The 17,375-nt window shown below is 38.6% G+C and overlaps 1 protein-coding gene across 6 annotated transcripts; it reads left to right on the top strand.

Moving 5' to 3' along the window:
• The first annotated feature begins 1,378 nt into the window (after nucleotides 1-1,378).
• Nucleotides 1,379-15,374, top strand: PARP11 (poly(ADP-ribose) polymerase family member 11). Of its 6 annotated transcripts, none has more exons than XM_075109992.1 (10): nucleotides 1,379-1,844; nucleotides 2,630-2,754; nucleotides 4,145-4,201; nucleotides 5,154-5,283; nucleotides 5,382-5,502; nucleotides 6,728-6,803; nucleotides 8,329-8,401; nucleotides 8,489-8,619; nucleotides 12,619-12,770; nucleotides 13,213-15,374. In XM_075109992.1, exons 4-10 carry the CDS (start codon nucleotides 5,194-5,196, stop codon nucleotides 13,524-13,526), a joined length of 957 nt encoding a protein of 318 aa, XP_074966093.1. In that variant the 5' UTR covers nucleotides 1,379-1,844; nucleotides 2,630-2,754; nucleotides 4,145-4,201; nucleotides 5,154-5,193; the 3' UTR covers nucleotides 13,527-15,374. The 6 variants fall into 6 exon arrangements, with proteins under 6 accessions (XP_074966093.1, XP_074966103.1, XP_074966077.1 ...); XM_075110002.1 differs by having other exon boundaries at nucleotides 1,379-1,526; XM_075109976.1 differs by lacking the exon at nucleotides 2,630-2,754.
• Nucleotides 15,375-17,375: the final 2,001 nt, after the last annotated feature.

Raw genomic sequence — 17,375 nt, forward strand, 5'->3', positions numbered from 1 at the left:
CATAAAGCATTACCAGTATCTTTTCAAGAAAAAAAAGGTATTCAACAGTATCTTCCCTTATATCCTGTGTATAGATTCATAAAGCAAGGCAGGACAGGCAGGATATGACCCCACAATCTTCATGTGCTATCCAACAATGCCAATACAAATATCTTGGCTGAAGAAAGATGCGCCTACTTCCAGAAAACTTTATTCCAGAAGCATCATGTTCATGCCAGTGAAATAGCCCCAGTGATCCATCATAGGCTGCTTAACTTTTTAACTCAGAAAAATAACCTTTTCTAACTCTGTATTCAGAGGCAAGGTCAGCACAGCCAGAATCTGGATATACATTCTGCCTGACACTCCCTCAGAATTTGAGAAATTCATAATTTTCAATCGACCTGTGTTGGTTTTGGCATGCTTCTCAATGAAAATCCTTCATAGCAGGATGTGCTGTAATAGCTTTGTACACCTTGATGAGGACTGCCTGTTTTTTGAAGTTACTAGCCCACTGGCTGACTGCAGACTGCTTTAGCAGGCATCACCGCCTGCTCTTCCACTCTGCAGGTTTCATCCTAGGGTCTCTGCACCAAAAGGCTGGGTTGAGTTACATTCATGACTATGGCCTTTCTTACTAAGCAGTAGAGCTGCTGCTGCTTCTAGAACTTCGTTATGGCATAAAGCTGCCCACAGGCCCCAAATGCCCAATTGATGAATGCCTGCAACAGGCTGCAGTTCTTATTCCCTCTTTGCATTGGGTAACCGCACCTCATACATAGTATGAATGGTCACTTCTGCTGCCCTGCCTGGCACTAACGTGGTATCAGTTCTTTAAAATGCTATGTGTACAGAATTAAATGCATATACAGGCTCACATATATGTAAATTTCACAGGAAAATCATGGGCTGTAAAATTTGTTCGTAAAGCAGAAGCCTGTTGTTATTCAGGAAGACAGCCAACAATCAAAAGATCTGAAAAGCAAAGTTGTGAGGTACAGAGCCGTGAGGGGTGCTGCACCAGAGTACCTCACTACCACAACACTACCCACACCACATGGTGCCAAAAAGACTGCCAGAGCCCACACGACTGGCAGGTGGTAGTCACAGCAGCACCGCCACCAAGCAGGCTTCCAGATGCCCATGGAGCGCTGCAGGCAGGCAGAAAGGCAGGTCACGGCTCCACCCGGTACAAGGATACTCCCACTCCCACTCCCACTCCCACTCCCACTCCCACTCCCACTCCCACTCCCACTCCCACTCCCACTCCCACTCCCACTCCCACTCCCACTCCCACTCCCACTCCCACTCCCCATCTGTACACCAAGCCTCACCCCTCTGTATGACGAGCCTATCGAGCGCAACCTATAACAGCTGGTGCCCCGCCCCTTTCTTCTGCCACCGATAACGGAAGCGCCCGGAGGCCGAGCACTGACGCGCCTTGCGCGCGGCCTCTCTCTCCCCGCACTCCCCCCCTCTCCCCCCCCCAACCCCCGCACCCTCCGGGCAGCATGTGGGGAGCGAGCCCGGGGTGGGCGGCTGATGCGGTGAGTGCGGGCGGGAGGGGGACGGGGCAAACGGCCGCTCCTTTCGTCTTTTTCCGCCTCAGCCCGTGTCCGTACTACGCGCGCCCGCAGGCCGCTTCCTCTCCCCTCCCGCCCCCGCCGGCGAGCGCGCTGCCAGGTTGGGGAAGAGGGTGGGGGGCGTAGGCCACCATCTTTGGGGAAGCCTACGACCCAGATGGAGAGGTGCTGGTGCTGTGCTTAGATCGGCTGCCCCGCCGTGCCCTTGACCTCTAATGGGATCAGCTCTGGAGGGGGTCGGTAAAGGGGTGACCAGTGGTGGTCCCCTGCGGCATAAAAGGGGTAAGTGGTGACACAGCTGTGGAGGGTGTTGTCATTTCACATTGTGTCCCATACTAGTGTTAATACTGTTCTCCCTTCCCTTCCCTAGCCCTGCACTCCTACCTCAGCCAAGTCTCTTGCTCAGGTGCTTTAATCTCTTAAGGAGCCAGAGAGTTCCTTAGCACAGCTAATGTTCCCAGCAGGGAACTAGAGAAATTTGATGTTTGTAGGCAAAAAGAGTATTGGGCAATAAAGCACTGTCTGCCAAGTGGAAGCAGATAGCATAAGAAAGCAGACATAATTAGCCGATTGGGATGCTTCTGTAATTTTTACCACAAGGGCCATGAGACACTGGAACAGGTTGCTCAGAGAAGTTGTGGATGCCCTGACCCTGGAAGTGTTCAAAGTCTGGTTGGATGGGGATTTGAGCAACCTGACCTACTGAAAGATGTCCCTGCCCATGGTAGGGGGGATTGGACTATCTGATCTTTAAAGTTCTCTACCAGCCCAAACCGTTCTATGATTCTATGCACTGTAAAGCATGTTTGTAAATCAAACTTAAAAAGTACTTCTGGAAAAACAAGGCAATGAATTAGCAGTAGTAGTAAAGCCATTCAGTCACAACACAGCACACAACGAGCATTCATTCTATTTAGGAGGATGTTTTTGCTGTCAGTTATTATGTTTAATTTGAGCTGTTCTGGGAACTCCTGGACCTGTAGAAACAGTGCTAATAATATGAGTTGAGAGGCCTTCTATTAGCAACAGCATTGCTAATAAAATTCTCATTGCTGTATCTTTGATAGTTGACATCCTGTCATCCAGAAAAAAACACTGAGATTTTTCTGCTCGCTGTGCATGCATTCAGAGTTTTTGGACAAAAAGCTACTTGCTCTTATAAATGGTGTGGGTTTGATGTTTAAATTCATCGGTAAGTTGAGCAGTTTCCTTTGAGCTTTTTGGGTTTGTATCACCTTTGAGAACAGCTCCCATGTGTTTATGGCTTTATGTGTTCATGCCTGTGGGTCATTCTTCCATAGTCCTAAGTATCCTGCCTGCTTACCCTAGACTTCATGACTAGGGTAATACATGTGGATTGAATGTAACATTTTTTAAAGCTATGGAAGTACGTCTCCTTAGTAAATGGTTTATTCTGGAGGCTGTGTTGCCCCCCGAGCAGCGTAAGTGTGTGACAGGGCACAGACGAACACACCTTTTTTTGTCTGTAACTTGTTCTAAAGGCATTACTGATTCGATTGATCAGGTTCAAGGCCCTGAACTAACATTGGAATGGAACTGAGGCCTGGCCATTTTACTGGCAACATGAGGAAATGAAATGTCACTAAAAAAAGCCTGAATAGCTTTCCTCTTAGCTTTAAAAAAGAGTAGCCTACCTCTGCCTTTTCTCTGTAGGAGGCAACATAGGCAGATACTCATCTGAGAGGAAGAATCAAGTTGAAGGTCAAAGATTATCATCAAAAGATGTTGGCCATTTGTGCTTTAACACCAAACCAGTGTGGGCTCTGTGACTTTGTATTGCTGTGAGGAATAGAAAAGATGTTGTCACATGCCCGCTGAAATAGGGAACAGTTTATTTGCAGCTGATGTTCCTTTAGTGAGGTTCTGCTTGAACTTGAGGCAGCTATCCATGTATTTAGCCGTGTGTAGGCTTCCATTTCTACTAAAGTAGGTTTACCCTCAGATTCTGCAATTTAGAGATGTTGTGGAGGTCCACTTTTGATTCCCGTTTTCTAAGTGTCTAGATTTTTGTAGCCCTTTAGAGTTTTTGATGACTAGAATACAGTCTCTATCTGTTGCCACAAAGAGGTTTCTGGGATTGTTTTTCAAACAGCCACAGAGGGCTAGCTTGGGAAAAATAAGGGGGAAGGGTAGTGCTAGAAGTGCATTCTGTTCCCAGCTCCAGCTCCAGAAGCACTGGCCAGCTGGTGTCTACTTCTAGTGTCCAGTATTTGATTTTTTCAGGTCTCTGCTTTTTTTCTGGGTTGAAGTGTCCAGGAAACAAGTGAAGCATCCAGGATATTAACTGGACATTGTTTGACTTAATTGTGCTGGAGGGTATTGTTCCACTTCCTGGAAGCAGAAGTTAAGGAAATTGTTGGGAAGAGTGCTAGTCTTGGTTACACAGTTAGAGTGGATGAATTGCTGACTTTCTGGGAGTAGGGCAAGCTTCTTTCTCTGAAGGATTCCTCCCAACCTACTTAGAATTTTTGTCTGGGGCTGGCGGGAGTGGGGTGGATGGTGGACAGTTGACATGTTAAAAGATTTGTGCAAGTAGAGTCAAGTACTTTCTGACTTTTCAGGATTTTATGGGTGAATGAAGAAGGAGCTGAAATATGGCAGCGACTGTTCTTCTAAAGGTATTCCAGGATAGCTCTCAGTAGCATTGACCTTGTCTAGCTGCTTTTTGAACTTCCATAAATTTGCAGCATCCACAATATACCATGAAAAGGAATTCCATAGACTGACATCAGTTTTATAAAGACGCTTCCCTTCTACTTGTTTGAACTTGACACGTGTAACCTTTGATAGGTGTCTCCTTTTGCTGGAAGAAAATGTGATTCATTATTCCCTATTCAGTTTTGTCACGATTTTGTAGACTTCTGCTATATCCTTTCCTCACTCCTTTTTCTTCCATCCTGCAGAACCCCAACTATGATACTCATGCTTGTGTGGAAGCTACTCTGGCTTTTGGTGTGAACCTTCTCTGTAATTACAAGTACAGAGTACCAGTAATTTTACCATATCATTTATAAGTGGGTGCATTAGCAGGGAAGCAAACCTTCATGCAGTGTTGAGGAATAATGCACTGTGGGCTCGCACAGTTAAATAATTATATTCTTTGTCTTAGTTTTTAATTTTTTTCTAACTACTGATATCCAGTCTGATTTGTTCACTGTTGGTGGATACCTAGTAGATGTTTCCATCAAACTATCAGATGTAACCCCAACACCTCATCCCTGAGTGGTATGTAACTCAGAGCCTGTTGTATATATGAATAGCCTTGCTCATATGCCTATCAGTATGAAATATAGCACCTCTCTCTGATCTGATAAAGCCTATAGCTCTTGCCTTTATTGGCACACTTACAGACACTTGAGAGAGTTTTGAAAATGTTTAACTGACTTAAAGGATAACACTGGATAAGTGGCAAATTAAGAATTTTTCTCTGAAAAAAACACATCTGCCCTCCACCTGCCAGGGTTTAAGTATTGCGACTTCACTTCATTTTGCTTTTCTATGAATTGCTCAAATAATGCATTTTTGCAAATAGTGTCAAAACTTTTTTGTGTATGTGTGCAAATGTTTCAGGAAATACTTCAGAGAACATCAGAAGATTTTTTTCCCAAAGATGGAAAGTTCAGTTGAAGAGATGGATACCTCTGATACCCAATGGGGCTGGTTTTATTTGGCTGAGTGTGGTAAATGGCATATGTTTCAGGTAAATACCTATGAAGTTATATTAGCTGTCATGGATTCCATACATCATACTGCCTATTACTGAATTTGTTTAAATGTGCTTTTTCATTTATTTTCAAGACTGATTCAAACAGTCATTGCTCTGTTAGCAGTGAAGATATTGAAAGGAGCTTCCGAACAAACCCACAGGGTTCTGTTTCTTTTACTACTGCAAAATTTAACTACACACTAGACTTTTCAGGTATGTATCTTTTCATAGAGTAAATTTAAATAATAGAAGGTGCCAGATACACCAGTTCATCTGTTCATTCAGCAAATTATTGTCCTCCTATCTAGTGCAAAAACTCGTGATTGGAAATGTCTTTACTGGAAGGTACATAGGAGTTTTTACAAGCAGCTGCTCTGTTACATTTTCTGTAAAATGTAGTTTATTAATAAAGTAGCATGTCTTGTTGGGAGTAGTATGCTTGCTTGGGAGTAGCAGTCCCATCATGTTATGGCTGCTTACCTCAGCTGTAGGTGGTATGTAGTATGCATCTAGGAGACTGGGAAGTTTGAACCTTTTTTCTTTAACATGCAACTGCTTGTAAGCTTGAAAAACCTCTTCCATTCAGAGTCTGCATAAGAAACATTGATATGAAAGAAACTTTCTGCAAAATACTGGCATCAAAGTGATTTAATAATTCAGAAGGTAGTTGAAGACAATTCTGTTCTCAGAATAACAAGGAGATAGGCAAAAGGATTTTCTAGTAAAGATCTCACTTATGCCATGCTTGTAAATTACAGAATATTACAGGATTCTGATGTATGTAGCTAATTATAAGTTAAGACTTTTTTTTAGCTTTTCCATCCATAGATTGTTTTTTTTTTTCTTGATTAAATTACAAAACAACTATATGTTTCAATAGAAGCCTCTTCCAAATCAAAGAAAATAATAGTATTTGACATACAGAAAGTGGGGACTGGGTAAAACACCAATGTACTGGGAGTAAAGTAGTACATATGTTTACTTGTGTTGAAATGTCTGTTTAAAAAAAACCTTTGTTTTGCATCTGGAATAAAAACACTAAATGCAAATGCTAAAGAAAAATTTTTATGTTTGTAGGCCATGATGTCTTGCATTAAGGATAGTAGTGATAGGTTTTGTCATCCTAGTTGTATTAAAGTCAGTGGAAGTTTTGCCAGTGATTTAGTGGGGCTGAATGTTAGGTGGGTATTTTAACAAATGTTTTGTTTGTGTAATTTTTGTAGATTTTGCCAGCTCATATAAATGACAGTGATTCTGAGGCCAGTGTTTAGAAACATTTGTTGAAAATGTTGATTTGTTAATTGTTGAAATAGGAATTCCTGTCACGCAACTTTGGGTGTAATCAAGTTGTTAAAAAAAAAAAAAAAGATGCTTAAATGTTTCATACGCTATAGATGAATTCCAGAAACTTTCATCCTAACTCTTATTTTATGCTCAGTGATGAAACAAACCAACCTAACTACCCTTAGGCAACGTCCAATAAAGCGAGCTCCCTTTTCTATCAGTGCTTTCAGGTAAGGAAATAAAAGGAAGACTCCTTACTTTTATTTTATTCCTGATTCTTCTAAGTAAAATAAAACAAAAAATGTTTTATATTTATTTACTTTTTATTTACTTTTTACATCAAACAATTTTAGAGGTGAACCAAGGTGGGAGAGCTAGTCAAGTGAAGAAGCGTGACAAAAGAATTTTTAGTTTGTTTTTTATCTTTTTTCTGAGAAAGTAAGGAACTTGTAGTGGGAGACGCAAGGCATACAGAATACTGATATCCTTTGGCAAGGTTCTTAAAGCTGTGTCTGACTTTAGCCATTGGAGTCCCTTGCTGTAAACACCTGTTGAATCAAAATCGCTGTGGAGAAGCAGCAGCAAAAAATGGAGTAGTTTGTTCCATTGTAATAATGACTTCATAAATTATTTAGACATATTACTGTAACAGCAAAAAAGATTGAGTTATATTTTCTTGCCTGTATGTTTTAATCATTTACTCTAAAATGATTTGAAATTATAAGAAAGTCTATCATAACAACCATATGGTTTTATGAGTCTAATTGCTTTAAATTGTAAGTTTCTTAATCATTTGATCAGTCATTAGATGTAAATCTGATACTCAAACAATGAACTGATCTATGCAATGATACTACCACAGGTAAAATTGACTGTATGGGATATGTGGGGTTTTTTTCCCAACATAGTTTCTTAGAAATAATTTTAGTTCTGAATTGTAGTCTGGTTATACTTTAAAACAGAAATTTGGCGTTTGTAATAAGAAATGTAGTAGCAATCTTGTCTTACATTGACATTCAAGAAGGCCTGTTTTTTTTGAAGTCAACTGTTTTTTCAGTGTATATTTGCTGAAGAGTGCATGCAATAATATGCCAGTTCACTCTTGTTTTTTTGTTTCTTGAATAATTGCATTCAGTACACTCTTTCCATGTGATGACACTATTCTTTAAGGAAATTGTTTCTTTTAGTCCTGGTTTTAAGGCTTAAAAGCTGCTATGTACATGGGGTATATGCTTAAAACACGCTCTTTTTTTTAGGGTTTGGTTTTGTGTTTTTAAAAAACAAATCAAACTATAATTTTCGAGTGTATATTTCTACCATGATGCTTTTAAATACTTCAAATGAAGGCTCAGTTTCCATACGATTAGGCTAGTTTTAATTCCTGATAGTTTGAATATTTGGGCTATATCTACATTCTCACATTTCTAAATTAGTGTGCTCTTCTGATGTTGCAGATCTTTCTGACCATCTCTTCTGATATATCTTTCTGTCTTTTGTTGGGTAGATGGTGTATTAGAACTGTTCATTACCATGGTTTATTTATAATAAGCTAAGCCACAATTTGAGTACAAAATAAGACCTCTTGCCTTTGACTTTACCTGCTGACAACAACTTTTGTTTGAATTAAAACCCTGAGTAGTTTTGTATAAGGTTTTGGGTTTTTCCATACTGTACTGTTTGGAGCAGCAGTTTTGATAGGAATAAAATATCTCATGTCTTTGATGTGATGTGTTTTTACCTTTTTCTTGTTTGAAGTTTCATCTGTGGAAATGAGGCAATCCCTATGCCTTCACACTGGGAGAATGTAAATACTGAGGAGCCATATCAGGTAAGACTTGGTATGCAAGTTGGTCAAAAAGATGCGATAATGAAATAATGCATCAATTTGAAATCATACTAACCTCTTTTTTTCCAGCTTATTCCATTGCAAAAGAAAACAAATGAATATAATGAAGTTTCTAGTCTCTTTGGAAAAACAATGGATAGCCACCGAATTAAAAGAATTAAGAGAATACAAAATCTAGACTTGTGGGAGTTTTTTTGCAGGTGAGATTATTTCTAAAACCAACAGTCTTAGGGTTGTTAATGGAGCATATCTTGAAGTCATGCAGCAGAAATATGTTTAATTGCTTTTATTATTAATGAAAATATGTGTTACTTCTAATCTTTAAAAAATTTTCTTATTTGTCATTCCTCTGTATTCAGAATTCCATTTTCAGGACTATGCAGCTTCTACTGGCACTGAAATGTAATACTTGTAGAAATACATTAGATGTAGATGTAGCACAGGTAAGATTGATGCCTTAAAGTTGTTCAGGACGTCCATGTGGTAGATGCCTGTGATACTTACAGTGGAGTAAGGAGAACAAAAATAAGCTTTTTGTAAAATAATTCCATGACAGGCTTGTATTATTTTAATTTTTAGTGAACAAAGCAAATTAATATTTCTGGCTTTTTTAAATTTCTCAACTTTATGACACCTAGGACAGAATTAGATGTCCAATTAGCACATATTCATGTAATTTCTTTAAGTTTAATGTGCTACAAAAGGTTTTTCTAAGTTCTCTCCTTTTCCTGCTTCATATTGTGCTGGCGTGGAAGAAGTAGGAAGTACCAAGTTGTGTTTTCACCTGTTTCTTAGTACCCATCTTAAGCAGTTGTATTTGACAAAAGTTAATTGTGTAGCCTCTAAGAAGGAGAACATATCAGATTCAGTTTTAAACATGTGTTACACTATTAAAACCAACTGAATTAAGTTAAATAATGAGGAAAAAACTAAACAAATGTATATTAAAAACTTTCATAAGTTATACGATTTTTTGAAAGATATGTAATTTATTGTTAATTTAAAGCTATATCATGAATACACATAAGGAAATGAATTTAAGTTCTTGGTTAAGAGAGCTAGCCTTCTCTTAATTGCAAATTTATTTGGTTATATTTAGCTGTTTAAGTATTAAGGCTTATTTGGTTGGCATTGTGTTTCAACACCTAACTTTCTACAAATACGTTTCTGCAGAGGTGTATTTATACCATCTTAACACCAATCTTAATTTTTGGGAATAGGAATGGCAACAAACTTCAAAGTAAATGTCCTTTGAGTCTCCAGTGTAGATGGCAGAGAGGGACAGGGGAAGACCTTTTTTGCTTAGCTTAGAAACTGATGTTGTTTGGAGAGCGTATTCGTTTTCCTGGCTAGTCAGAGAGTAGAATTCATGATTTAAAAACTCTGAATCTATGGATGCTGTGCTAGAATATTCTCAAGGTATGAAACTGAGAATGAGAATTAGAATTTCATATGTCAGGAGTATTAGACTATCACCATATAACTAACTACAAAACAAGGTACTGGTGTACTAAAGTACCTGTATGGTATAAAAGTATATGGAGAAAAGTAATCTCAGTTTTTAAACTGTTTTCCTGGATCAAAAAAATACAGCTAACCATGAAAATTGCTAGAATAAGTGTATGCAATTGAGGCTTAGCTGCTTTTCTGCTGAGGGTAAAATACAGTCTTGGGAGTAGGTGAGCTTACACACACTTCTGAAGAAATTATTGCCCGGGAGTATATTACAAAGAAGTAGGAATTGCAGCATTTAAAATTCGCTAGAAGTTCTTCTGGTGTCCGATATGGGAAAGTGAAAGTAACAGACGATGAATCTTAGTCTAGCATATTTTAGTTTATGCATCTCAGTTTGGAGTTGTAGAGAAGTAGAGCAAGTAGAAAATGGTGTTTGGTCAGTGAGATTGCTGACCATCTTTAGAAACAGCTTGTGTGCTTGCATATGTGCAAAGAGCACATCTCTGGGTATTTAGTTTTGCTTTAGGCTTCTTTATCGAGTGAAGTGGCTATACGAGAGCCTTCTGAGTGGTGGATCAACTTAATTTTGTTTAACTGGATTAGCTTGTCACTGCTGGTGGAAAGTGCTAAGATGATGTTTTTTAGGATAGCTGGTCTCCTCAATTTCTGTTCTAAATCAACAAAAAGTCCAGCTGTGGCATTTCTGCATTCTGCAGAACTACCTTCCCAGTGTGCTCAGTATATTCCACTGCTTAGGAGGAACAATTGCTGCTTAAACTTTTGCAGTTTTGAGAAAGTGTTTTGTTTCATTGATGTTAAGGTCAGTGATTAAATTTGAACGTTGCTTGAATGATTATTTACATCATTGTAGTGGTCAAAACACATTTGCCTGTTATAATAGTTCATATTAATGACTATTTTAAATTGGCTGGTTTTATGAAATCAAATGGTCAGGGATAGTGAAGGACTGTTAGAGAACATTTTTGGACAATTGATCATTCACCTTTTCTATAAATTTGTTCTGCTCCTGTTTCAAGAGAAGTTACTCTAGGCTACCTTTATACATTTTCAGACAGCAGCAGCCAACATTAGAGGGCTGCTGATTGAAAAATTTCAAATGTTCAGCGTTACTAGCTGAACATTTAGCTCAGAGATGTTGCCTCACACAGGTGGTTTTCCCAAGATGCAGGGAATCTTGCTTGGCTCCTGGGTTTTGTTGAAGTGCTAACAGAGTGGAACTTGAGTGCCTGGAACCTCTCTGCGTCTGACACAGTGTCACAAATTAGATTATTAGTGAAAGCTCCCAGATGCCCTTGAGATGCTACTGATATTCTTCTGATTTGGAAAGCAGTTGTAGTGGAAAAAAAAAGACACCAAAAGAAATTAAGTTGCCAAGACATAGGTATTTTAGTTTGCACTAAATGGAGGAGGAAAAAAAAAAGCTGAACAATAAAACAGAATAAATATATCTTTCAAGCTAAGTCCTGCAAGATTTTAACTTCTGTGAATTGTACTTATTTATAAATGCATAATTACAATGTAATGCCATTAATATGACGAAGAATCGTTGCTGCCTTTTTCTTTGGACCTGGTTGATAGGACTTCCTCAGACTACATCTAAACTGTAGGCCCTGAGAATGCTTCCTCAATTCAAGTGTGTGCTCCAGTTCACAAAACTGCAGGGGAAGTAGGATACAATTCTTCTGTTCTTGTATACCAAGTGTTAAAGGACTCCTCCAAAATGATGGAAATTTGGTTCAAGTCCTCCATTGCACTGAATTTGAGCAGCAATTTGACTCAAATGCTCCTGCTTTTTATGAGGGTATCCCAATCACGAGACTTGCAAATCTTCTGATAAACCGAAGTATGTGCCAGATAAACCTAAGTATGTAACACAGTGCCCCATGCACTGTGGCTTTTACAGGAAGAAAATTCAGGTACGTAGACGAGAACAAAGCTATGATGCACTCTGGCTCGGTTTTGTCTGGGCAGTCAAGGGATCATAACTATGAACAGCTCAGTGATTTAGATACAGCTCCAGAGTCAACTTTGTTATGGATCTTAGGAAAAGCCAGCTGACAAAAAGTCACTTTAAAAAGATTGATGGAAAAATACATGTGTTCTTTAATTGAAAGTGTGCTATGGCCTTCTGCCCATGAATCTGTAATATAGGTTCACCTGTAGTATAAGTTTTGGTTTTTTTTCCAAAATTCTAGACTGATGTAACCCTATCAGTGCATGACTTGCCTCTTTTAGAAAGTAGGTGAACCATAATGAAATTATCATGTTGAAGTAATAAAGCTAAAAATTTAGGCAATTTAATTTTAATATTTCTGCTGGTTTACTTGTGTAATTATCATCCTCTAACTTTGTTATCCCTCCCACCATGCTATTTAAGTAGGTAGAAGGAACAAAATGGGAGAAAAATGCTGTTGTTTTCAATGTAGTAATTTTCTGCAGATACATTTTTAAACTAATGCCAAATGTTGATTAAATGACTATAAAAGACCTTTTTTCCTAATCTTGGATAATTTCTGGAAACAGTCCACAGCATCCTGAAGTGTGTTATTTCTAAACATGTACCTTAAGAATTCTGATCTGTTTAAAAACTAGAATCATCTAGGCCCTTGTGAAAGTCGAATATATGGAGTGTTTTAGGTCTGTCCTCTCTGCAGTGTTTTCAGAGTAGCAACTTAATTTGATTGCACAGGTGTTTGTAATGCTATGTTGTGTGTTCTCTGTAGGAAAAAAGCTCAACTAAAGAAGAAAAGAGGTGTCCCAACTATTAATGAGCAGATGTTATTTCATGGCACCAGTAACGAATTTGTAGAAGCAATATGTATTCATAACTTTGACTGGAGAATAAATGGGATGCATGCTGCTGTATATGGAAAAGGTAGGTATTTTTGTCATATACAAGAGTTTGGTAAACTTAACAATTCAACAGTCTTAAGTGTTCCCTGTAGTACATTTTTTGTGAGGTACTCCCTGTGTTTATCCAAGAGCTGTTTAATATAGCTCTGCTTTTACATCAAGTGTAATTAGGAAAGTTAGGATGCAGTAAGGAATGTAATTGTCACAACTGGCTGGTAGAACCAGGGAGCATGGGGAAGGGAAGCTGAATAAAGCAGTGTCGATCACAAGACAATCTCCCTATTAAAACATTCCCACTAAAAATATTTGGTCATGTTGCTATAATCTAACAATTTGGGAAAAAAAAAGGATTGCTAATGAACATAAAAGAATGGGCATCTTTCATCATCCTGATACCTATATCCATGCTCTAATAGTTAAGCTGTCATGGTAAGAATGTCATAAGATTTTTTTTTATTTGAAAGGGACCTATTTTGCAAGAGATGCATCATATTCCAGTCGTTTCTGCAAAGAGGACATGAAGCATGGAGACACTTTTCAAATTCATGGTGTGAACCTGCAGCCTCATCTGCATAGACCAGATAAAGTCATGTTTCTTGCTCGTGTATTGACTGGTGACTATATCAATGGTGATTCAAAATACATGAGGCCTCCTTCAAAAGATGGAAGTTTTGTGAACTTGTATGACAGCTGTGTGGATAATACCTGGAACCCAAAGATCTTTGTTATCTTTGATGCAAACCAAATCTACCCTGAGTACTTAATAGAATTTTGTTAAGTTTGAAAGGAGCTGAACTCAATATTGTGTCTTTCTTTGATGCTTTTGTTCTTTTGTAAAGATAACAATATAAAAACATGAGGCATGAAAGGAGAGAGGTGAAAGAAAAGCTAGCATATGTTTATGGAGGAGGGAAGCTATTAAACATTTAAGAGAGATTGCCAAACTGTTTTAAAAAATCTATAAACTTTACTAATGCATTTTTCAAACGCTTTACTAATGCATTTTTCAAATTTGAAGTTGCTTAGTGAGCCTTAAATACATTGGGCATTGTTAAGTTTCAAAGGCAAGATTTATGTTCTATTTTTTTTAAATATATGACAAGTATTTATTCCTGTGGTAGAAATATGCCTGTAACATAGTATGCATATGATGAAACTAATCTTTTTATACGGATTGTCTGTAGAACACAAAAATAATGAAACCACCACCACCACCAATAGCCCAGGGAACTTGACTACATATGTGTGTATGTCTCTGTTCTGTAGTACACATTGCTTGTGTTTGGAGGTGTCTTAGTTTGGATTCTAAACCTACAGAAAAAAAATCCATCTGGAGAAAACTGATGAAGGAGCTATAAAGTTCAGCGAAGCTGTTATGTGTAACTTTAGGTACATTTTACTGTAAGCTTCAATTATATACTTACAAAGCTTTAATCATATACTTGCAAGATTACAAAACACTTGCACTAGGATTTGAACTTTGTTTTTGATGGAAATTATGCCCTAAGCTCTTGCGGTTGTTCATTGGTATGTAACTGCTGAGCTCAGTGTTGGGATATCAGCAGTGCCATACACCTTACTGAGTTCTTCCTCTATAGAATTTTTGCCGTCTTATTATAGTATGTGTGCGCATGCACTTATATTCAGGCTGCTGTGATTCTTGCCTGGTCAGGGTTTGAGAAGCATTGAATGCTTGTGTACTTGCTGTTACTGAAGACAACGTGTATATTAACTTATTGGAAATAATACAGTTGAAATAACAATGAAAATTTCAAAAGGTGCCATCATTTAATTTTTCAACACTTTAGTAGAAAGCTTTCAGTAACACTTGCATGGATCAGGTTTTCATAACTGGTATAGTTGTAAAGTTAGAGTATTTTTCACATGTAGAAAGAGCAAAAGAGACAGTATTTGGGTAAAGAACAAACTTAAGTACCTAAATACATGAAGAGCCTGAAGAGGGGGCTGTTACAGTGAAATACACTGAAATGTTAAACAATTTGCTACAAAATTGTGCCCTAGTGTTCTTTATTAAGGGAGCACTAAGGGACAAGGTCTAAGTGGAAGCCTTTCCAGGCTTCTTTTTTGGCTATGACCAGTAACAAATCCCTATAGAAATAGTATATAACTATGGCAGATATGATCCGTATTGGTCTGTCATGGAATTGTTACTGGACTTCTTTGGATCAAAAGCTATGTTTAAAATCAGTTGTATTTAAAAGGCATTGCAGCTGGCATGACCGGGTTTGCTCAAAATCATATTAAACGTATGGAACTGGATGCAGAATATGACTACATATCTGGCATCGTAACTGAGAATGCAAACATCTCTTCCTTCTCCATAGTGCTGTCATCTTTGCCTGTCAGTGGATCTTGCACAAGTTGGCTGTATGTTTGTATTTATAATTTCATGGCAGCTTTTCCTTTTGCTTCTGTTCCTAAACCATTTAGGGCTAAGGTGAATTTTTCCTTTATTTTAGTGCAACAGGAAGTATGATCTCTGATCCCAGTTGGGAACTCTAGGTTCTACTGTTGTAGGCATGGTTTGTGTTTGTTTCACTACTATGTTAGCTGTGCAAAAGGCACATTGTTCCCCACATCGTATAAAATTTTTTATAGCAAATCATGCAGGGATTTTGTGTATTACTGGCCTCTTTTTATTTTTATACAGTATTCTACAGAACATAAATTCTCTGACACTAACAAATATATGTGCTGTTGTTTGTTTGATTTGGTCCGTTATTTCTTCTGAGGTCTGAACTGACTTTTTTAGTTAAGACGACTGAAGTTTCTTTTTTAGTGACTCATGGACGAATGGACCCTAATCTATACCAATCTTAGTGACTTGTCCAGTTTTTTGCGTGGTGGTATCTTGTTTACTAGTTAACTCACTTAAATTGAATAGCAGAATCTTAATCTTACCAAATCACTGTGTGACTCTAGTTTAAGCTCTTCTTTTAATGTACTGAACAGTACTCTTCAGTACTGTGCTGATGAATCTTGATACTGAAGGTATCTCTAAGGTAGCCATCATTTTGCTGGCATGGGGAGAGAGATTATTATTGCAAGCAAAGTCCAGAACTCCACAAGTAGCCAATACAAGAAATAGTTGGACTTAATAAAAGGAACAGTGAGAGAGGAAGAGAGGAAAATAATTTCTTGGACTACAGAGAATTAAAAAAAAGGGATTTGGTCTGATTCTGGGGAAGGAAACTTGCTATTTTCCATTACTATTTTATGTAGCAAAACTTCATGCTCCATTTTCTTTTTATGTCTGTGCAAGACAGCATGTCCTTCTCATATGTGTCTTGATTTGAGGTAAAGCTTTCTTACTAAATTGTTCTGGTGGCAGAATGTTTTCACGTGGGCACAACACACCAGTAAGAGCTGATCTTATTTCTATATCATACTGACTGCCTCTGCCAGCTTGCTTTTTAGAATGGGTGTGTACTCAATTATTGCTGAAAAGATCGCATTTCATCCAAAGCAGTTTGGGAGAGGGTCTGTCTTCAGTTTATTTATGGGGGCAGTTTGTACAAACTTCTTTTTTTTAGGTTAAGATCTGCAGAAACAACAGTTTTATTTTTTAATAGATGTCCCAGTATCTTCACATCCAAGCTAGATGTGAGATATGTAATATACCAGCTGGAGTGGGTGACTTAAATTCCAGGAGTACATAGGATGCCAGTTCAGCCGGTGATTTGAGGACAGCTCTGAGCCTTTTTAAACTATTATAAGCACACAAAATCATAGCAGGAAGGCTAAAGTGAGTTTGTGCAGTCTACATAGATGGAGATTACTTTCAGGAAGAAGACTCATCAGTCTGTACATCTGGTGAGCATGTCAGTCTTAAAATTCCTTTAACCTGTATGTCCAGTGTTGTAACTATGATTATTTTTAGGCACTGTGCAAAACAGCAGACTCCAAGAACAGCATAGGTCTGCTCCAGTATAGCCATCTACTCTTCACAAGTCACTGAAAAATTGGGACTTATGGGTGGAATACTTTGTAATGTGTTTGCTTCTCCTGTGCTTCTGTTGCTTTTCTCAGCTGACACAGCCCTGCAGAGTTAGTGAGGGACTTTAGAGGCATAATCTCTGAGCCGCCAAAATAAGAATGTGGTTGCTTGGCTGCGTGGGCTTTTTTTTTGGGGTTTGTTTTTGTTTAACAGGGACAGAATCCACTCACATTGCTGATTAATTCACTGACTTGACTTCTGTCATTTACAGAGTAGAAAAGCCTATGTCAGCAAGCCACACTAGAGTTCATATGTGGGTTTTTTTGCAAAAAACATATGCAAATGGACTGGGGAAGGCTGGACTGGATCATAGGCCCCCCAGTTGCTGGCTAGTCCGTCTTAAAGTTTTCTGGTGAATATACGTGCACAGCCCAGGCACCCCAGAATTGGGGAAGACGCAGACTCTCCCCCGTGGTCCCACTCCAGTGGCGCTGAGCTCCTGGCTTGCCTGACTCACGCTGTCTACCCGACAGCTGGTTTTGGGAACAGACACTATTCCTGACCTAGTGCCTGGGGGTTAAAGAGCCCCACTGGCTTCAGCTGACATGGAGCCCCTGCTTGCTCCAGTCTCTGGCATCACAGGCCAGGAGTGCCTACTCCCTGGTCTGA

This window comes from Phalacrocorax aristotelis, chromosome 1 (assembly GCF_949628215.1).
Source record: "Phalacrocorax aristotelis chromosome 1, bGulAri2.1, whole genome shotgun sequence".
Classification (NCBI taxonomy): domain Eukaryota; kingdom Metazoa; phylum Chordata; class Aves; order Suliformes; family Phalacrocoracidae; genus Phalacrocorax; species Phalacrocorax aristotelis.